Here is a 23,934-nt window from a genome sequence, read left to right on the forward strand (position 1 = left end):
CCTGAACATAGGTCAAACACCCTCAATGCCCACCTCGTTGGATAGAATGCTTCAGAGGGCCATGACTGCAATTAACAATGAGATTAACCATACAAAGAGAAGGGTATTCCTTACTGCTGCCACGGTTGGTGTCTCTAATAGCTTCAGGGCCTCATCTGGCCCTGTAACATCTCTATCATCTGAGCAAGGCAGGGCTCGAGTCGGGGTACCACACGGGTGGCCGGAGTCCAACCCACTTATTTTACCGGGTGGACGCCGTCCCCCCTGCCAAACAGCTGGACTTCAAATTTGGCCTCTCTGGGACGAGCTCGGAGCTCACAGCAAGCTGCTCTCGCGCTGACTTCTCAGATGCAATCGCATTTAAGGGGTGTGCGAGGGGAGGTAATGAGCCCAATGGTGTTAGCCACCTTTTGTGACATCACTTCCTGTTGTGGCATCACTTCCTGTGACAGCATCCCTTCACTTCTTTTTTTAGGACTTGTGCCCTGGAGCAAGGGGAATTCTCCACAGACACGGGTGTACAAGGTTCGAGTGCTATTTCTTCACCACTGAGAGAAAGCGCTCCTGGTAGTCCATCCCATTGTAAGCAGGCAAAAAGCCAGAAGAGAACTGCAAAGTCTAAGGTTAACAAGAAAAGCGGCCCAAAGCTTGTTACTTTCAAAGTCCCCTGATATTGCCCTAGTTCCGATCGAAGATGGCCCTGCGCCAATACCTGCATCACATCCATCTTACCTGGGTCCAGCTGGAGAGGAAGGAATGACAGAATTTGAATGGTGAAAGGCTGCTAAAAGGGGAGCCTTTGGCTAAAATAATATTGCTTTTATGGGTTGAACTATTACGGATATTATCAAAGCTGGATGTTATAAACAATGCCATTGAGGGCGTTAAGATGGTGGTGGGTAAATGGGAACAAGCTAGTGCTTACTGTGATAAAGTTGATAAAGACAGAACTAGCACCAAAGCTGTGTCAACCAGGCCTGAGAATCATCCCCATGGGTCTTAACAACTCTGTCGCCAAGTGGATATTATACATCTCATTCCAAGGGTGTGTAAAATAGGCATAACTGTTCTAATTCTTTCTCAAATTCATATACTCAGAGGGGATCTATAGCATCCAATAATAAATCCAGACGGACAAACCCCCTCCTATACCATCAAAAGGTCAAGGAAGCAATGAAAACAAAGAGGGGTGAGACGCCCAAGCATGGATGCAGGCAGTGACTCGACTGCCCCCAGCTCCTGGTCTAAGGAGGGGTCAAAAGGAGTGTTATGACCAACTATTCAATAAGACTTTAAACTGGATGGGCCGATATAGAAGCTTTCCACCGAGGGTCACTAATAACATCTTGATGCTAAGGCAGGTGGGGTGGGGCAGGCCTGGAAGGCCGGGCATTCAAGAAGACTGCATTACTGTTTACTCTAGTGCTCACAATTTGGCCAAAAGTCTGTTACATGGTAACTTGAGGACTCAGGTGGAGTTCAGTAAGATTGTTTTATTGCCTTTGGAAGATCAACTGAGCCAAGTCTCCATTAGGGCACCAAACCTAACCAAAGAGGATACACAGACAGATGTAACAGTGAAAGTCAGGGGTGCGGTGCACATTCTCAGTTGTCCTGGTGTACCAATATATAACCGTTCTGATGCCCCAGCAGATGTAGATTGGCTGCCCAGAGAAGAGAATGGCCCATGTCAATCGGATCCCAGAGATAATACGAATATGTGTGCTAAAGATAAGAAAGGGAGGGAGAGTAGGGAAGGAGCTCCCTCGAACACTATAAAAAGTAATCTGTCCATGCTAAACTGGAATATTGCAGGGCTAAGCACACTCTTAGCTGACAAAAGAGGGGTGGATCTTTGTAAAACTTTTGGATAGTGTGCTTTCAGGGAACCTGAGACATAGAGGGGAACCTATTTGGGGATGGGTTTATCGCTTTTCAGGTTAAAGCAGAGACCTCCCAGTTTGGTAGAGCAAAAGGGGGCCTGGCAAGGTTTATAAGTATAAGATTAGATTTGGGTATTATCCTGGAAGTACTACTATTGTTTTCCCATCATACCAAGGTGTTGATAATCAATATCTATAATTCACCTTCTTCCAAGATAGCACTGGACATCAAGCTTAGAAGATTTTGTGAAAAAACATTGTCAGAATGGTCCTTCTCACCAATAGTCCTGATAGCCGGAAAAGGGCTGAAGCGGATTCACTTTAAGCACTCAGGCTAGTGGGATAATGTTGATCTTTTGATATCTTTTTTATTTTATTTTATTTTATTTAATACGATGTTCTATAGCGCAAACTTTACCCGAAGGTGTCAGAGCGCTTTACATAAGAACCAGTTGCAAAACATAAGGACTTAGAATTACATGCGTTACATAAAATATACAAACAGAAAAAATTGCAAATGTACAAGATGTAAAGTCACACAAGGAGGAGATACAAACAGAAAGGAAAATTGCAAATGTACAAGTAGTAAAGTCACTCAAGGAAGAGATACAAATGGATATACTCTAAGAGACACATGGAATGGTAGATAGTGCAAAGGTCCACTCATATACTAGGGATTAGAGTTATCTCTATATACATATATATATATATATATATATATATTCACAGAAAAAAACATAGGTTATAGACCATATATAGTTAGGAATTTGCATTTACAAAACCTTGAAAATTCACTGAAAAAACCATAGGTTATAGACCATATATAGTTAGGGATTAGCATTTAAAAAACCTTATTTTATTTGCACAAAACCATTGAAATTCCATATATAGTTAGTTGCACTAACTATATATCGCGGACCCGCAATCCACTGCTAATGATGTCACATATTACATCATTCATGACATGGTCAGTGACATCACTGATGACATCACTGATGACATCTCAAATGACATCACTGATGACATCACTGATGACATCACTGATGACAACACCCAGTGACTGTATGTTTCTGTAAAGTTAAAATATGTCTTACATATTGAAGAATGAGTGGATGTATAAGTGTCTGGATGAAGGATTTAGTAGGTGCATGACTGACTGTATGAGAGAATGATTAAATGTGTCTCACTGAGTGTATGGGTTAGTGATTAAAGTGTCTTAATTTGGCAATCATTATTTATGTTGTTCTGTAAACTGCTGCATGTTTAAATCAGTAGCTATATCAGTAACTATATGGGTTATTGAATGGTTGCCCAAGTATTTGTATGGGAGACTGAGTATGTGTGTGGGTGGCTGGGAGGTGTATAACTCTGTGCATAGATGTGTGAGCAGTTGATTCCCTAGGTGTATGGGTTCAAAAGTGCATGTAGAAACAGCTGTATGGACAGTTGACTGTGTGCATGAGTATATTGGTGAGTGAATGGATATCTTAGTGCTACATGTCAAAGTAAGTACATATGTAAAACACACTCCATGTGAGAGTTGACATATATAAATAACTGAACATAAGAGCCAGTGAATGTGTGAGTGGCTGTATGAATCATTGTGAACTTGTATCAAGGATTGTATTAGAGAGTAAATATGTGTTACTATATGTTTGAATAAGTAAGGTGTGTATAACTGTATAGTTGAGGAAATGGAGATGTGATTGATTCTTTGCATGACTGACTAGGTGTGTGAGTAACTCCATGGATGTGTGACAGTCTGTGAGTGCCTGTTTACACTGAGTGTATCTAAGGTTATATTAGAGTCTGAAGATGTATTATCACATAAATGATATCATCAGTGATGTAATCAGTAATGTCAAATGAGATGTCAGTGATGTCATCAGTGATGTCATTTGAGATGTCATCAGTGATGTCATCAGTGATGTCATTTGAGATGTCATCAGTGATGTCATCAGTGATGTCACTGACCATGTCATGAATGATGTAATATGTGACATCATTAGCAGTGGATTGCGGGTCCGCGATATATAGTTAGTGCAACTAACTATATTTGGAATTTCAATGGTTTTGTGCAAATAAAATAAGGTTTTTTAAATGCTAATCCCTAACTATATATGGTCTATAACCTATGGTTTTTTCAGTGAATTTTCAAGGTTTTGTAAATGCAAATTCCTAACTATATATGGTCTATAACCTATGGTTTTTTCTGTGAATTTCATTGGTTTTTTAAAAGCTAATATCTATAGCTGTAAAATATATTCTTTATTAAGTGACGTATCACGTAGCCCGTGAGACGCCTCATGATGCATCGCATAACCGTGACGTATCGTCTCTGCAGCGCAAACCAAACCCAAAACGTAAGCGCGCCAGAACACGCTTAAAGATATATATATATTTTTTTAACCTTAATTAGACAAAATCCACACGTGCACATATCACAAACGTTCAAAAAACACAATATGTCGGACTCCCGTTACGCTGCCGGTTAGCTGCCCGGTTAACGTACAAGGAAGCACCTTTACCGCGAAAAATCGCAATTTTTTTTTCTTTTGCCCCGCAGGGAACTTTAATAGCCCCCTCATCAATCCTAGGGGTTCAGGAGGGGTCTGCCCCCATTTACACCTTTTTTTTTCCACCTCTTGTCTCTCGATCCTACCGAGAGACAAGATGGCGGCCGCTCTGGACTGTTTACAATGTTGACAGCCAATCAGCTACTCCTCAGGATTTTTTTTTTTTGGGCCCCGCGTGGTTTTATAATATCCCCCTCATCAATCCTATGGGGTCAGAAGGGGTCTACCTTGCCCTCTTTCCTTCATTTCCCCCTTTGTTTTGGTCTCCTCTTGTCTCTTGATCCTACCGAGAGACAAGATGGCGGCCGCTCCGGACTGTTTACAATGTTGACAGCCAATCAGCTACTCCTCAGACTCCCGTTACACTGCCGGTTAGCTTCCCGGTTAGCTGCCCAGTTAGCTGCCCGGTTCGCTTACCAAGACGCGTCTCTACGGCGAAAAAATCGGATTTTTTTTTTTTTTTTTTTGGGCCCAGCGTGGCTCTATAATATCCCCCTCATCAATCCTAGGGGGTCAGGAGGGGTCTACCTTGCCCCCTTTCCTTCATTTCCCCCTTTGTTTTGGCCTCCTCTTGTCTCTCGATCCTACCGAGAGACAAGATGGCGGCCGCACCGGACTGTTTAGAATGTTGACAGACACCGGAGAGCCAATCAGCTTCGCTTTGCAAAGTTCCGATACGCGAAAAGTTCGCTAACCGGATAGCTGCCCGGAGCGCTGTTACAGATATATATCTTGATTTAAACGTTAATTTCTCAAAATCCACTGAAGCACATATATTGAGACCTAGCAAAGGCACATCGGGCTAACAGTCCCTACAATTTTGCCAAGTTTCGTGGAAATCCATTCAGCCGTTCGGGCTAAAAGTGAGTCCAACCGCCCTATGGAAATTAACATGGGAAAAACGCGTTTTGGGACCCCCCTTTTTTCTCGGCCCCCCCTTGACAAACCCCCCCCAAATTTTCAGGAGCTGCTCAGAAACAAAATGTGCCATTTTCCTGAAAATTTCAGCCGATTCCGTCCACAAACGCCAAAGTTATTAGACATAGAATTTTCAAAAGTCCCATAGGAAAAAAATCCTAACTATATATACCTACTGGCTATCGCCAGTAGGTAATATATATATATATATATATATATTCACTGAAAAAACCATAGGTTATAGACCATATATAGTTAGGAATTAGCATTTACAAAACCTTGAAACTTCACTGAAAAAACCATAGGTTATAGTCCATATATAGTTAGGAATTAGCATTTACAAAACCTTATTTTACTCACACAAAACCATTGAAATTCGCATATATAGTTAGTTGCACTAACTATATATCGCGCACCCGCAATCCACTGCTGATCATGTCACATATTACATCATTCATGACATGGTCAGTGACATCACTGATGACATCACTGATGACATCTCAAATGACATCACTAATGACATCACTGATGACATCTCAAATGACATCACTGATGACATCACTGATGACATCCAAATGACATCACTGATGGCATCACTGATAACATCTCAAATGACATCACTGATCACATCTCAAATGACATTACTGATCACATCACTGACGACATCATTCATGTGATAATACGATGAACCTCTTCGGACTCTAATATAACCTTAGATACACTCAGTGTAAACAGACACTCACAGACTGTCACTCATCCATGGAGTTACTCACACACCTAGTCAGTCATGCAAAGAATCAATCACACCTCCATTTCCTCAACTATACAGTTATACACACCTTACTTATTCAAACATATACTAACACATATTTACTCTCTTATACAATCCCTGATACAAGTTCACAATGATCCATACAGCCACTAACACATTCACTGGCTCTTATGCAGAGTTATTTATATATGTCAACTCTCACATGTACTGTGTTTTACATATGTACTTACTTTGACATGTAGCACTGAGATATCCATTCACTCACCAATACACTCATGCACACAGTCAACCGCCCATACAGCTGTTTCCACATACACTTTTGAACCCATACATCTAGTGAATCAACTGCTCACACATCTATGCACAGAGTCCTACACCTCCCAGCCACCCACACACACACTCAGTCTCCCATACAAATACTTGGGCAACCAATCAATAACCCATACAGTTACTCATATAGCTACTGATAAACACATGCAGCAGTTTACAGAACAACAGACATAATGATGCACAAATTAAGACAGTTTAGTCACTAACCCATGCACTCAGTGAGACACATTTAATCACTCACTCATACAGTCAGTCATGCACCTACTAAATTCTTCATCCAGACACTTATACATCCACTCATTCTTCAATATGTAAGACATATTTTAACTTTACAGAAACATACAGTCACTGGATGTTGTCATCAGTGATGTCATCAGTGATGTCACTGACCATGTCATGAATGATGTAATATGTGACATGATCAGCAGTGGATTGCGGGTGCGCGATATATAGTTAGTGCAACTAACTATACATGCGAATTTCAATGGTTTTGTGTGAGTAAAATAAGGTTTTGTAAATGCTAATTCCTAACTATATATGGTCTATAACCTATGGTTTTTTCAGTGAATTTTCAAGGTTTTGTAAATGCTAATTCCTAACTATATATGGTCTATAACCTATGGTTTTTTCAGTGAATTTCAATGGTTTTTTAATAGCAAATAAAAAAAGCTGTAAAATGTATTCTTCTTTTAAAGGAAAAATATATTTTATATGTATTTAATATAATTTTTTTATGTATATACATTTTTTGAGGGAACAAATTTATCAACTATCATGCTGAAGAAGAGTGTGGGAAAAAAAAACAAAGAGGAGGACTAAGAGGAAAGAACAATCAGTTCAAAAATACAATTGCTTTAAAGCATGACGTGCTTTTCCACACATTTACATTTAAATAACCCATATTAGAAAATACAAAATATCTACAGAGGAGACGGTGTACATTGAATTTTAGACTCTTCATTGGTACCTACATGTTGGTACTTACATCACCCACACAACACAACAGCTCTATTCAGAGCTACCCTACCTCAAAGCACTCTAAAATATTATTTTACTATTTCCCTTGGTTTTCCCCTTGTTACGCTTTCCGGACCGCTACCGGGTGCGCGGACCGGGCGCTAACCGTGCGAAATGTTTTTTTTTTTTACATATATGGGCCTCCTCAGCCACCCTCAGAAAGCCTAGGGGGTCTGGATATGTCTCCTGTGCCCCCTTATACCCATTCCCAACATTGTTTATCCTCCATCTTGTGACTAAATTCGTCCGAAACACAAGATGGCGGACTCCTGTTACGCTACCGGTGAGCTACCCAGTTCGCGTACCGGGTAGCGCTTCCACCGCGAAAAATTGAAAAAAAAATGATTTTATTTTTTTGCCCCGTGGGGCCCTTTATTAGCCCCCACATCAATCCTAGGGGGCGGACTCCCGTTACGCTACCGGTGAGCTACCCAGTTCGCGTACCGGGTAGCGCTTCCACCGCGAAAAATTGAAAAAAAAAATGATTTTATTTTTTTGCCCCGTGGGGCCCTTTATTAGCCCCCACATCAATCCTAGGGGGTCAGGAGGGGTCTACCTTGCCCCTTTCATTCATTTCCCCCTTCGTTTATTTCCACCTCTTGTCTCTCGATCCTACCGAGAGACAAGATGGCGGCCGCTCCGGACTGTTTAGAATGTTGAGAGTCACCGGAGAGCCAAGCCAAACAGTCTCTACAATGTTGTCAAGTTTCATAGAAATCCATTCAGCCGTTCGAGCTAAAAGTGAGTCCAACCGCCCTATGGAAAACTCAATGTTAAAAACACGTTTTGGGACCCCCCTTTTTTCTCGGCCCCCGCTTGACGAACCCCCCCCCCCAAACTTTCAGGAGACACTCAAAAACAAAATGTGCCATTTTCCTGAAAATTTCAGCCAATCCTGTCCATCAACGCCAAAGTTATTCAACATAGAATTTTCAGAAATCCCTATTCAAAAAAATCCTAACTATATATACCTACTGGCGACCGCCAGTAGGTAATATATATATATACACATAGTAGATTTTCTTAAGGGAAAAAACAGAACAAAAAAAAACAGAAAAGCAGAGTTCCATTAAGTGGGGTCGAAGGGGGGATGCAGTCACAGCACCAAGGGAGGATGGGAGGGATACAAGGGTATGGAGAAAAGGCAAATCAGAAAAGGGAAGACAGATTTGAGGATCGTCAAGGGGGAAACGAGGGAAAAGGGTAAAAGACGAGGGAATGGACAAGATGGTGGGTAGGGGTCCAGAGAAAAGGAGCCAAGAGCAGCAGCAAAATGGCAGCCAGGACAAAAGCAAAGGTAAAGAAGTCCATGAGAGTCTGTGGCAGGAAGGAGACCATCTCCAAAAATGGCTGGATGCACAAAAGTCACCAAAGTCAAGAGTCCAATGAGGAACCCAGAGAGCCCTCTGGTTCGGGGCCCTTGTGAGAGCAGTGCTTGCACCTGGTGGTGGAGGGAGTCTGCAGGAGTTGGGTGCCGGGTGATTTGTGGTGAGTGTGTGCGCTGTAGCACTGAATTGAGCGCACGGTACTCAGGAGCGGCTTGACTCTCCTCCTCGCCCCGTGGCAGGTGCCACAGTCACCTCCGTTTCCGCCCGGGGCCGTCCAGACCTTCATCCTTCGATGGACCACGGCAGGCGCCTCCTGCAGCGAGAGGCCCCCGGCCCGGGGGAGAGGCGTCTGGACGGGAGGTAATGCCCGGCGGTGGGGGGGGGTGGCAGCGGGTTGTTGTTGTTGGCGTTAGCGGCCCCGGCGGCGCCCCCGCTGGCCGCGGGTTCCGACATGCTGCCGCGGAGGCTCTGGTGGGCCCCGGGGGCGGCGTCATGGGGGGCTGAGGTCCGCGGGCGCCCTCCGGTATGAATCACCCGCTCCTCTCGTGGCGCCGGCCGGGGGCATCCTTTCCCCGAATTTCGCTCCTCACCCTTCGCTTTTCCAGTGGACAGTAGGATTACCCCCTTTAAATCCCGTGGTCCTTCCTATAGGCAGCAGAGATGTCCCTCAAGCGCATCTCTGCTGCCCATAGGAAGGACGTCCAAATATCAGAACTAAATCTTATTAATCTTTTAACAAAAGAAGAGTTTGACTCACTCATGGCCATCCCAACCTTCAATGGAAGAAGCAATAACACTACTATTATTTATATTTTGTTATCTGCATGTCTGCTTCACTTTTTGGTTGATTTTAAAATAGTATGGAGTAGTTTTAGTGACCACAACCCTGTAGCTAGGACTCCTATCAATTTATAAAGAGTGGCTAACACTTAAAGCTAAAGGGAGGCATATTAGTTGAGGGAAAGTCATCCCGGAGGACTTCCTAAGGAATTTTGTCCAGAAGTGCAGCCGTGAATTTGAAGTGTCTCTGAACATTGACGCGCATGATCAGGCCATTTTAGACTCTTTTTTTTTTAATTATCTGCAATGAGACCCAGCAACCTTTGACCAGACATAACATCAAGACAATTATCCCAGGACCTAAGGTGTTCCATAAGAACTGTTTAATGGCCCATCAAGATCTAAACTTAGCCCTTAAGACAAAACCTAGTTAGATATGCGCTGTTAAAGCGGCTAGAATGGCGTACGCATTAGATCGCAGGAGCAGATTAAGCGCCCTGAAGAGGGAAGCCTGGGGCAAGCTTAAGTAGGCCTGTGATACAAGGAATAGTGCACACTTCTGGAGAGCCACTTTTCAATAAGACACAGTACCAGACTGAAGTGCTATACCTGCACAGAAATGGGAAGGGCATTTTGGCCGCATATATGCAGGAGACAGTGATTATATTAATACTGCCTGTCCTGCCAAAGGAACTAATGTTTATTTTGAAATAGAAGAGGTGAGGGAAAGTATAATGGAATTGTCAGCGGTGAAGGCGCCGGGCCCAGGCGACCTTTTTAAATCATGTATAGATTTGTGTGCCCCATTGCTCACCCAACATCAGAATGTAGCAGAACATGGTCACATCCCCTTTTCCTGGAAGCAATCGGGTCATAGTACTCATTTTTAAAAAAAATAGAACTGTGCTGATCCAGCATGCTACCAACCGATTTCTTTGATAGATGCGGAAGTAAAAGTGTTGGGTAGGGTACTGTTGACGCATGTAACAGATTGGGTTAAGAATAACAATATCTTATCAGAAATTCAATATGGTTCAGGTTGGGACGAGGCACGATAGAACAGAATTTGAATTTATACCTTTAAGTTAATAAATACACTGTGGATAAAAAGACAGTGTACATTTAGCCTTCGTGGACCTCAGCACAGCCTTTGACACAGTGGTGAGATTTAAGCTGTGGGCTGTACTGAGGGACCTGGAGGTGGAGGAGGCCCTAGTGGTGTTTTGCACAATTTACACACGGGGCTTGAAGCATCAGTAAGATATGGTCCATCAGGGGAATGCACTAACAGCTAGATTCATAATAGTCCCGTTTTGCGAGTCCTTAATAGCGATTATTAAGGAATCGCTATTAAGGACTTGCAAAACGGGATTCATGTAGGAATCGCTAAATAAATTGCGATTCCTACACATTCCTTATTTGCGATTAGCAAATTGCTAATCGCAAATAAGGATGCGATTTCAAGGGTGCCAGGGGTGTCCAAAGGACATCCTGTAGCACCCCTGAAATGTAATCTACATTGGTGTTGCGCACACACATGTCCAAAGGACATGTGTGTGTGTGTAACATGCAACTTAGAAAAATGCATTTAAATGCATTTTTCTAAGTTTTTGCTATTTACCATGAGGTTTGACTTTGTGGTAAATAGCGGTCCTAAATTGCGAAATCGCAATTTTTAAATGTTTCATGAATAGCATTTAAGGAATCTCTAATAGAGATTCCTTAAATGCTAATCCTCGCAAATTTGCGAATTCTTTATTAGCGATTTTTGCATTTGGGATGATGAATCCCAAATGCAAAAATTGCACTCGCAAAGGGCCAGATTCACAGAATCTGGCCCTTTTGCGAGCGCATTTCGCTTGATGAATCTGGCTGTAAGCACTTTCAGCTAGGGGAAGAGATTTGGCAGGGTTGTATTTTAGCTCCTTTTCTTTTTATCTTGTACATAAATCAATTAGACCAGTTTTTGAAGAAACATGTCATAGATGTCTTGAGGATAGGGCATAGAACAGTTCCCAGTTTGTTGTACGCTGATGATTCCGGTCTTATTTTTTTTATGTCGTTTTTATGATTGTATGGAAAATTTGGGACTAAAAAATAATTATTCTATATCCTATACCATGACCATAGGACCCAGAGGCACCAACACTAAAACTTATGTAATAAAAGACAACTACAACGGCAAGGTGGACAAGTTTAGCCACTTAGGCATACTGGGCCTCATTTATGAGGCTGTGCGTCACATTTACGCCGCTGGTGCGTCACTTTTTGTGACGCACCAGCAGCGTAAAAAATGTGCCTTGTTGCACCATATTTATAAAGTGACGCATCTAGGTCGATGCGTCACTTTTTAAACCCTTGCGCCACATTATACCTGCGCCAGGTATAATGTATGCAAGGGGGCGTATTGACGCAAGAAAGGGTCGTAAAAGTGACGCAGTGAAATCCATAATATTTCACTGCGCCACTTCTAGGATGCAAATGCACCAAAATCTTGCGCCTGCCTCACAGCAGGCGTAAGACTGACGCAGGCCCTTTCACATGGGGCTTGCCCCATGTGAAAGGAAGCATTGCTGGAGTTGCGTTCCTTTTGTGACACACTCCAGCAATGCGTCACTTTTACACCATACAGATACGTCCGAAATACTGACGTATCTGTAACTCCTTGCGCAATGATGCGTCATGCTGTAAATATGACGCATCATTGGTGTAGCAAGGAGGGCACAATGAAAAGTGACGCATCGCTGTTTTCACGCAGCGATGCGTCTCTTTTCATAAATCAATCCCACTGTTGGACGATAAATTGTCGTAGGATCCATTATTGAACTCACATACTTTAATGGGATTGCCTTTAGCATTGGTGCTTTCTCCAGGGGTTTAGACTACAGTAATATAAAGTCTATATTATGCCTCTATAATGCTAAGGGTGTTCCAACTGTAACCTGTGGAGAGGAGATTTGGGGTTGCAAATTTCTTACTCCTATACAAACGACGGAAAATAAATATTTAAGGAAATTGTTACGAATCCCACAGAATGCCCCAGCAGAACATGTACATGAGGAGATAAGGACAGGTTTTCTTTCAGACTATTTTCGGTTGCATTCCTTACTGTTATGGTGCTCGATATGTACCGAAAAAGACTTAGAATTGAATAGATTAATACTGAGACCTATCTCCTGAGGCGGAAAGCCGGGAGCACAGTCAGCAATATTTTTATAATTTGAATGTCACAATACTGTTTGGTGTTTTTAAACCTACCTGATCTTCGCTCACTCCGTTTAGGGGCCCTAGCACGCTCTTGCTTTCTCCGTGCAGCGGATTTTAGCGCTGCCACGGGACCACACAGTAAACAACACACCCTGCCGCCATCTCCGGCGAACCCGCAGGCCACGCCCCTTTTCGAGGCCACGCCCCCCGCCGATTCCATTTAAATGACTCTGAATACAAGCGCCATTCAGAGACTTATCTCCTGAGGCGGAAAGCCGGGAGCACGGTCAGCAATATTTTTAAAATTTGAGTGTCACAATACTGTTTGGTGTTTTTAAACCTACCTGATCTTCGCTCACTCCGTTTAGGGACCCTAGCACGCTCTTGCTTTCTCCGTGCAGCGGATTTTAGCGCTGCAACGGGACCACATAGTAAACAACACACCCTGCCGCCATCTCTGGCGAACCCGCAGGCCACGCCCCTTTTCGAGGCCACGCCCCCTTTTGGTGTCCTCTTTCACATATAAAAATGTGCATCTTCAGGACGCGCAGTGGACGACGCTGCGGGCACGCCGTTTGCGCGCCGAAGGCACGCCTAAGGCAAGCCTGTCTGCCCTTGTCCGCGCCAGCTCCGGGTCTAGGGCCAGCCATGCCATCAATCCTCATCCTACTCAGAGATTAACATGGACCAGGTCACAGCTTCTAGACCTAGGTAAGAAATCCAGCACTTCCCCTACTCTTTGCAACCTCCCTTCACCTAGGCCTCTTTTATTCAAATGTCACAAATGCCCTTTTTCTCTTCGCCCTTACGGGACCCACCCTCAGGATCCCGCAACTAGTCAATCCTCTCCCACCAATATTTACTCGATGGGATTGGTGAACTGTCGCTCCTTACCTTGCTACGACAGTGATATTTGGTTACTTCTCTCCTCCACATCCTGGGATGTATTATTTCTAACTGAAACCTGGATTAAAGACACCTCCAACCCAGACATCTCTCTCGCCATACCATCAGGCTATCACTTTACTGGACTAAGCCGTGAAGGCTCCAAAACAGGTGGAGGAATTGCAGTAATCTCAAAAAATATTGAGCAACAATATTATAACAATCTAAACCCTTTTCCTGACGATCTTAACAATGCGGTTTTTACACTTAACAATGATCTCACGACTGCTATTGAAAAAGTTGCCCCGCTTCAAACCCTCACCTCCCGCAGACAAAAACCTTCAGCCCCCTGGTTCACTCAGGAACTAAGGGAACATAGAAGTAGGTGTAAAAAGATGGAGCGACATTGGCGGCAGACCTATGACCCAGAAGCCCAGGCCCTTTACAGACAAGTCCTCAAGGAGTTTCGCAAACTCAAACGCAACTCCATGAGCACCTACTTCGCTGAAACTATTGCCAATGCAAAAAACTCCACCAAAGCCCTCTTTAACATTGTTAAAGATTTTACGAATCCCAGTGCTCTATCTGCCCCAGTTCCCCCTTCCCAAGCACTATGTGAAAATTTATCAGATTTCTTTGAAAGTAAAATAACCAACATTGCGGCAACTATTCGTCAGAACGGGACCAACATTACCGAAGACCCTACCATCATTTGCAAGCATATATTTACTGCTTTCCAACATGTAACCAAAGAGCATGCACTGAATTTATTCTTGAAATGCAAATCAGGCTCTCCATTGGACCCAGCCCTAACCATGAACTAAATTGCCCCTCTAGTTATCAACCCCTTACTCAAAATATGGAATGCCTCCTTACTCTCAGGCGTAGTCCCCTCTGCTTGGAAACATGCATTGCTTATTCCTATCCAAAAAAAAGCAGGCATGGATCCTACCTGCCTAAGTAACTACCGGCCAATCTCGCTCCTTCCCAAGCCCGCTAAAGTGCTCGAGAAAGCGGTACAAGAGCAACTTTCCTATTATTTGGAATCAAACTCCATGTTCCATGACACCCAATCTGGATTCAGACCGGACTTTAGTACAGAGTCAGCTCTGCTCGAGGTTTCCAAGTCGATTTGAGAATGCACAGATAGGGGAGAGGAGGCCATGCTGGTCCTCCTCGACCTATCCGCCGCATTCAACACCATCTCCCATGACACTCTGCTTGCTCGCCTGCAAGAGGTAGGTGTCAGCGGAACTCCCCTTACTTGGGTCAAATCGTTCCTTACGAACAGATTCCAACAGGTGACGCTGGGTCCCTTTCTTTCCTCCAAGAAACCATTGGTCTGGGGCATTCCGCAAGGTTCTGCTTCCACAAGTGCTCCTCTTCAATGTGTACCTAAAACCACTAGCAAAAGTGGTTGAATCTTGGGGCGTCAAAGTAACCTTTTACGCTGACCACACCCAACTTGTGTTCTCCTTCAAAGACCACTCCGATATATCATTCCACAACTTTCGCCATTGCATGACAAACATCGCTTCCTGGATGTCTGCTAATAACTTAAAGCTTAACACAGACAAGACTGAGGTCCTATTTTTCAATCAGAAATCTCCCATACCTTCCACTCTCTGGTGGCCAACTGAACTCAACCCTCCCCCGGAACCAGTCCAGGCTGCCCATAACCTTGGCTTCCAATTTGATACTGCCCTCTCCTACAAGACTCAAATTAATAAAGTCACCTCGTCATGCTTTGGAAAGCTTCGCATGATAAAAGAAATCATCCCATACCTGCCTCTGGACTCTCGTAAAACAGTAGTCCATGCCCTCATCACCGCTCATTTGGACTACGCAAACAGTCTGTATGCAGGTGCTCCGGCATACCTCATAAACCAACTACAGAGAGTCCAAAATGCAGCGGCCAGGCTGATCTGCAACATCCCATACCGTCATTCCATTTCACCCCATCTGATCAATCTTCACTGGCTCCCAGTGAGACTGCGCATCCAATTTAAAATCTTAACTTTGGCTTTTAGAGCTCTTAATGATAAAGGACCTATCTACCTACGTCGCAGAATGAAGCTCTCACAAGCTCCCCGAAACCTCAGATCCAACCATCTTCGCCTTATGATCTGCCCCCGTTTTCGCCTAGCACGCATGGGAGGAAGAGCCCTCGCAGTGGCCACCTCCAAACTGTGGAACCAGCTTCCTACAGAGCTGAGATTTCTGACATCAGAGCCGGTATTCTGAAAAAAAACTCAAGACCTGGCTTTTTTCCCTCATCTAATTTCCACCTACCCCTTACCTCTTCCTTCTGACCCTTTGGAGATAATGTCTTCAGCGCCGGGACACCTCCCTTGGAGGTAGCTGAGCGCTCTACAAACTACTAAATAAATAAATAAATAATAAATAAAGATTGCTTCAACTATAGTCTGCGTATACCCTGGCATAGTTGCATAAAAATTTCGTTGAATAATTTCGGCTTATTACATTTTTTTAATTTGCCAGAGCTTATCTCCAAAACAGATATTGTAGGAGTTAAGAAAGCATGTAAGGTGTATACCGAAGATTACAGAACTCTGGATTCACAGCGTAAATTTTGCTGGATACATTATACAATGTACAGACTCCTTTCTGTGAACAGACCCCTCTTTATGGACTCTCTCCTCTCTAGCACAGATTCCTCTCTATGTACACCCTCCTCTCTATGAACAGACCCCTCTCCGCGGTCAGACCCCTCTCTGCGGACAGATGACTCTCCGCAGAGAGACTCCTCTAAACTAACAGACTGAATCATGCCTATGGACAGACACCTCTCTACGGACAGACTCCTCTCTATGGACAGATTCCGCTCTATGGACAGACCGACTCCTCTCCGTGGACAGACTCATCTCTGTGGACAGATTCCTCTCCACAGACAGACTCCCTTCTATCAACAGAATCCTCTCTAGCACAGACTCTCCATCAACATACTTTTTCTATGAACAGACTGTTCTCTGTGAACAGACCCCTCACAATGGACAGGCCACTCTCTATGGACAGACTGACTCGTCTCTATAAACAGACCTCTCTCTGTGGACAGACTCTTCTCCAAGGACAGACTTCAATCTAAGGACATACTACTCTCTATGGCCAGACTCCTCTCTATTGACGGACTCCTTTCTAAGGACAAAGTCTAAAGTTTGGAACACAAGCTACTCACAATCTATGTAATTTTATATATTTTTCAAAAGATTTATTTTGAGAGGTGAGTTGAACATAGGAATGCCATTTACCTGTATTTTATGAATTCCTTTATTGTTCTTGAATTGTCTCTGGGTCTATAGTAAACTGTCAGTAAACTAATAAGAAACCCTTTCCAGGACAGACACACAAATCTCACCTTGGAGTTCAGTTGCAGAGGTGTCAGTCAATGAATATTTGTAATATCAGGAGAGTTTGAGTTCTCCCTGTGACAGCTTCTCCAGAAGAGCTTCACCGAGGTCTGCAGAGCACTCACTTGAGAGGTACAAACCACACAGACTGTAGAGGAAAAACAGGGGCATCAGTCAGAGCCAGGGTAACTCACCCATGGGGATTTCATTAAAAACACAAAGTTTGTTCCTCTGGAAGATCCTCCTCTGGTCACACACGCCCTGCAGAGGAGCACCTATGTCTGTGTGTTATGTACAGACTCCACCTAGGACGTACTGACCAACCAAACCCATGACTGCAGCAGCACCAGAGCCTATTAAACCACATGCAGGACCCTTTGTGCAGTGCACACCCAGAGCTGATGTACTTCAAGGCGCTCTTAGATGTTATGATTAAATAATAGGAGAGACAGTGCAATAAAGGCGTCGCTTGGGATCACACATCCTGTCTCACAGACCTACCCACATTCTGTGTAAGAGACCTACCAACCTTCTGCTACACAGACCTACCCACATTCTGTCTTACAGACAAACCCACATTCTTCGACAGAGACCTACCCACATTCTGCAATATAGAGCCACCCACATTGTCTCACAGACCTACCCACATTCTGCGACACAGACCTACCCACATTCTGCGACAGAGACCTACCCACATTCTGCAATACAGACCTACTCACATTCTGTGACAGAGACCTACCCACATTCTGTGATACAGACCAACCCACATTCTGCAATACAGACCTACCCACGTTCTGTCTCAGAGACCTACCCACATTCTGCAACAGAGACCTACCCACTTTCTGCGACACAGACCTACCCACATCCTGTCTCACAGACCTACCCATATTCTGTGACAGAGACCTACCCACATTCTGTGACACGGACCTACCCACATTCTGATACAGAGACCTACCCACATTCTGTCTCACAGACCTACAAACATTCTGTCTCACAGACCTACATACATTCTGTCTCACAGACCTACCCACATTCTGTCTCACAGACCTACATACATTCTGTCTCACAGACCTACCGCAATCTGCCTCATAGGCCAACACACAATGTGTCTCATAGACCTAACCACATTCTGTCTCACAAACCTACCCACATTCTGTCTCACAGACCTACACACATTCTGTCTCACAGGCCTACCCTCATTCTTTCTCACAGACCTATACGCATTCTGTGACACAGACATAAACACATTTTGTCTTGCAGACTGTAGGAACTGGGGTCGCAGTTCCCCGGGGGTAGCCTGGCACGAGCAGGTAGGCACCCGAAAGCTCAGGTGTTAAGTGACTACACAGCACACACCCACTGAGACAATAAAAGGCACGCTGTCGTAATTGGCCCGTCCGTGTTAGCGATTAGCTGAACCTACACGTTGTCCTCCTTAACTTGACTGTATGCGATAAACGCCATTTTGAATACTGTGGCGGCCATCTTAGCTCATGAGCGGCCTCGTGGCCGACGTGCCCTTTAGTCCGTTGTCCGTTCTGCTGGCCGCTCTTGTCTGCCCAGCAACAGGCTATTTTTAGTACTGGTCAAGCCACACATGCGCAGTTCCCACTGACCATAAACCTTCAGGAATGTGCACCAAACTGACCAGCGGAGTTGTGCCCCCTCCAATGAACTGGCAGTATTCCAAAACATGACCATATATGTCTCGAAACTGTGTCTTAACTTGTGCCGCCTATCTTTTATTGCTCCTAAACTGTATATAAACGGGGTCACACCAATGTTCGGTGTGATACCTCTTGCATTACCGAAGGGTGCTGTTTGAGTGTACCACCACCCCATGGGGTCTTAATAAACTTGTTATTTGCCTTTTACAGCTTCCGTGCCAACAGTTCTTGTGTGTAAGTGGGTAATCTCTGGAGCGTGTAGGCCTTGGGAACCCCGAAATACTTCAATTGGCGACCACGAAGGGACTCATCGGCGACTCGGATGTCCGAAGGAGAGGTCGTGACGAAGGCTTGGAAACTCGACATGGACGCGCACTGCCACGAGTGACCCGAGTCTTGGCTGCCACGGTGTCTTTTCCTTTCCTTCCGATCTGACCTTCCAGGTGGCGCCGGTCTCCGACTGAGTTTTCGAGTGTCCGCTTCACTGAGAAAGCGCCGTTTGGCTGATTTGGCTTACAAGACCTTGGCAGTTGGAATCTGGACTTTTGAGAATTGGTAAGCTTTGTGTTCGGTAAGGTAGTCTTCGGACGCTTACTGAAGTACTGGGATTTGTGTTCGGTAAGGTAGTCTTCGGACGCTTACTGGAAATCTGTGCTTTGTGATCGGTGAGGTAGTCTTCGGACGCTTGCCGAGCTCTGTGAACTTTGACTTGAGTTAGCTAACATTTTGAATTTGTGATCTTTGAACTTATATGTGTAGTGCACTTCACATAGGCAGGCATGTAGAGATGTTTCTCTAACTTTGTTTTTTCCTTTGAGCGGCACAATCGTGTGAAGAACTGTAAGTGCCATTTGGTCTGGTGTCACGCTTTCGTGATACTCTTTTGAACATGCCTGTTTTCAGCACACTCCGGGGAATGTGTTGTTTAGGAGATGATGCCTCAATTAGGTTAGCGGAATCACAGCCGGCTCCCCCAGAGGGAACACCAAATAGGGAAATGTATATTAAATTCGGCCTTCCACCTATTATGTACAGTAAATTATGGCATAAGTACACCAAGGCCGATCCTGAATTGCAATGGCCCCTACACGGGTCATACGATTTGAGTAAAATTCAATTTGTGGAGCAATGTATGTTTCAACGTAGGTCTAGACAAAACATGTTTGACTGCGTACGAATGTGGGAGAAAGCGGCGCGTGAGCGAATGAAGCGTGAGGTTGCCTTGGCGGACAAAGAGCAGCGCAAGGCTGCTCGGGATAAGGCTTTACAGCTTGAGGAAAAGGAGGCTCAGGAGAAGAAAGAAAGGGAGGAACGGGAACGTAAATTGCAAATGACTGGTCAGTTTCCTATTCGCCGACCACTTTACCCTGTCCTTAATAATGAAATTGATGATTTTTCTTTGTTAGATCGGTCACCGCCTCCGTATGTTTCACCGACGGCTCCGGCTGCGGATCCCGAGGACGACGGGCAGGGTCAAGTGGGCCAGAAAGGGGTATCGGCTCTCAGGTTTACTGCGGAGAGGTCCGCTCATTTGCGCAGTTGGGCTCGTAAAGTGAATAAGCATTGTGTTACTCAGGAACAGTTGGTAACAGAGAAAAAGGGGTGGTCGGATCTTGAATTAATGTATTTTTTGTCCAGTTTAGCGGATGAAGTTGTAAGTGCATATCGTGAACTTTCTGATACGTTAAAGCCTAAAGTTTTGTCGGTGTATCGTGAGAATTTAGCTAAAGGTGATTTTGATCTTACAGATGTTGATGACCTGTTCAAGCATTTGATCGCGCTGCGGGATGAAACAACCTATTTGCGACAGGAACGGAAACGGAGGCAAAAGGAGTCCGAGCCGGGAAACGACGGGGCGGTTAAGGAGTGTTCTCTCCGTGGTTCAGATAAGAGCTCTGCGTTGCATGTTATGCCTATGCGTGAAGCCGCACCTTTGTATGTTCCACCAAAAGGGGACGGTACGGATGATGATAAATTATCGAAGGATGCGAAAGGGTATTTTGTGTATAATTGGGTATATACGCCATGGAATAGGGCAGATGTCATGGCACTGAAAAATTCTTTACCTGATCTCCGAAAGAACCCAGCGGCATTTTATGAGGGGGTGGAGGGGGCTATATCGTCTTGTGTGATGACTCTTGTGGATATAGATTTATTTTTCGGGCTGATATTGCCACCTGATATGTGGCGGCAGATCCGTAAAAATAATGATGATGCAATATTGGGAGGGACATGGAAAGAGATAAGTGATGCAGATTTAGATAGGGCACCAGCATGCAAGCCCTGTCAGCTAATCCTAGAACTCCCGGCTGCTATTTTGCGTAAATTAAAAACGCTTGTTCCCGCCAAAAAGATTGATTGGACCATGTTAACGTCGTGCAAGCAGAAACCCGATGAAACGGTCTCTGATTTCTTTACACGCTTTGAGGAGGCATTTCATGACTACAGTGGGCAATCTTTAACAGACGATACGGATCGGCATCTGTTTGTGGATAAGTATGTGGCTAATCTCCTACCGGAGATTGCTAAGCGATTGAAATCGAGCGAAAGTTCCTGGGCCACGGCGACCCCTGCGTCTTTGTTAACTATGGCTCAGTATTATGAGCGGCAGGAGGTGGAAGCTAAAGAAAGTGTAGAGAAAAAGACGAAGGAATTGAAAACGAAGGTGATGTTGGCACAGGTTCGGGGAACACAGAGTAGAGGGAATGATAGAGGTAGACGAGGTGGAGGACATGCGTCGTATGGTCGTACGGACATTGCGGAGGATCAGTGTGCTTATTGTAAGGAGTTTGGGCATTGGGCCGAAGATTGTCCGGTACTTCGTGAACAGCGTAGTCAGCGTGGTCGAGGCAGTGGAAGGTCAAGAGGAGGTTACACTGGAGCGAGAGGTGGCGGAGATGATCGTAGACAGGTTGAGGAGAAGGGCCGTGGCCAGGGCGAACGAAACACGTTTGATAGACGGAATCAATATCAGATTTCGGAAGGAGAGAATGTGGAACACCAGGATTATGTGCATGCATAGGACTGCGTAGGATGGGGTAAGGAATCAGTTGAAGTGCCGGTAGATCAGCAAGGTCCATATGTAACAGCGGGTATTTTGGGTTCTACTGATCAATTTCTAGTCGACACAGGAGCTACTCGTAGCGCTCTGTCGAAAAACTTGGTTCCGAGGGCTCCCCTGTCTGGCGAAATGATTACGTGTGTAGGGTTTGATGGTACACCCTCCCCCAGCCCATAGTCCAAGCCCCTTGCACTATGCATTGACAAATATTTTAGTTTTGGCCAATTTTTGTTATCGCCCCATACCCCAGACAATATCCTGGGCATTGACTTGCTTAAATATTTCCGGGCAACAATACGCTGCGCCCCAGAGGGAGTGCGGGTTATCTTGAATGACAACTACCCTGACCCCGATGATTGCATTGAGCCCGACAGATTTTATGCTATTTTAGATATCCCTGCTTTGGCCTCCCTGCCGCACACGTTGTGGGCGACATCAGATACCGATGTGGGAGAGATGCGCATTCCACCAATACGCATTACTGTTAGGGAGGGGGCCCCTCTACCACGAGTGCCACAGTATAAGATCTCGAAGGAAGGTGAAATTGCACTGACACATATTGTTCAGGACTTGATTTCTGCAGGGGTGGTGGAGGAGGTCCCTTATAATGTTTGTAATAGCCCTATTCTACCGATTCTAAAAAGAGATTCAGATGGAAAGATCTATCGATTTATTATCGATTTGCGTGAAGTCAACAAAATTGTTATTCCCCAATATCCAGTGGTGTCCGATATTACGACCTTGCTTACATTGGTTCCCCCGACGGCCACCACTTTTACTGTTATCGACCTAAAGAATGCGTTCTTTTCTATCCCTGTTCATCCAGATAGTAGATATCTGTTTGGTTTTACGCTCAATAATAAATCATATAGATTTTGTAGAGTTCCTCAAGGATATACTGAGAGTCCTAGCATTTATAGCCAGGCTTTGAAACGACAACTAGATTCCTTCGAATTGCAGTCTGGCGTTGCGCTCATCCAGTACGTGGATGACCTTTTGCTTGCCGCCGACTCCTATGCACAATGCGAGCAGAGTACACTTGCGTTACTTTCCTTTTTGGCACAACACAATCACAAGGTTTCCAAGAAAAAGCTTCAATACTGTAGACCCCAGGTGACCTACCTTGGTCATCTGTTGTCTAAGGAGGGGCGGGCATTAACATCTGATCGAATTTAAGCGATTTTAGCTACACCAGTCCCCCGCACGCAGAGAGATGTGCGTGCCTTTATAGGGTTGACATCCTTTTGTAGACAATGGATCATGGGTTTCTCACATATCATAAAACCTTTGCTAGCATTATTGTCTAAGACCACACCAATGCCTCTTGAGTGGACAGATGAATGTCAGAAAGCTTTTGAACAGTTGAGGCAGGCCCTTTGTTCCGCACCCGTATTGGGAACACCAGACTACACAAAACTTTTCACATTATATGTACATGAGAATGATGGGTGTGCATTGTCAGTATTAGTGCAGTTACACGGGGATAAGCAGAGACCATGTGCATACTTCTCTGCCATTTTGGACCCTGTAGCACGAGGGCTGCCGGGGTGTTTTCGAGCAGTAGCGGCAACAGCAGTAGCCATACGACAGAGTGAGGGGATAGTGTTATCACACAAATTGCTGGTGCTAGTCCCCCACGCAGTAGATGCCCTGCTAAACCAAACTAAGACCCAATATCTCACGAGTGCACGACTTACAGGATATGAGCTGACACTCTTAGCGCCACACATAACGTTAAAAAGATGCGCTACTTTGAACCCTGCCACCTTGTTGCCTTATCCGGCCGAGGAGGGTCAGGAAGACAAACATCATGACTGTGTTTTCCTGACTGAGGAACAGACAAAGGGTCGTGTTGACCTACAGGATGTGCCACTTCCTGATGTGGATGGGGAACTGTGGGTTGATGGATCGTGTGTACGGCTGCCAGATGGTACGACTTCCGCAGCATATGCGATCACGACTCTTAAAACGGTGGTAGAAACAGCTAGGATACCACAAAAATCGGCTCAGGCAGCAGAGCTGATAGCTTTAACAAGAGCCTGCAAATTGAGTGCTGGCCTATGTGTGAACATATACACAGACAGCCGGTATGCCTTTGGAGTGGCCCATGACTTCGGGCTTCTTTGGAAGGAACGCGGGTTT

At 44.8% G+C, this 23,934-nt stretch overlaps 1 protein-coding gene across 1 annotated transcript in view; it reads right to left on the reverse strand.

Annotated features, from left to right (window-relative positions):
* Positions 1–23,934, reverse strand: part of LOC147693316 (NACHT, LRR and PYD domains-containing protein 3-like) — a 1,315,468-nt gene that overhangs the window by 38,285 nt on the left and 1,253,249 nt on the right. Inside the window, exon 12 of the mRNA XM_086933670.1 lies at positions 17,073–17,212. Within this exon, the coding sequence (XP_086789796.1) occupies positions 17,119–17,212 (94 nt within the window). The 3' untranslated portion in view covers positions 17,073–17,118. The remainder of the gene's footprint in view (positions 1–17,072; positions 17,213–23,934) is intronic.

This window comes from Lissotriton vulgaris, chromosome 8 (assembly GCF_964263255.1).
Source record: "Lissotriton vulgaris chromosome 8, aLisVul1.2, whole genome shotgun sequence".
NCBI classification, from domain to species: Eukaryota; Metazoa; Chordata; class Amphibia; order Caudata; family Salamandridae; genus Lissotriton; species Lissotriton vulgaris.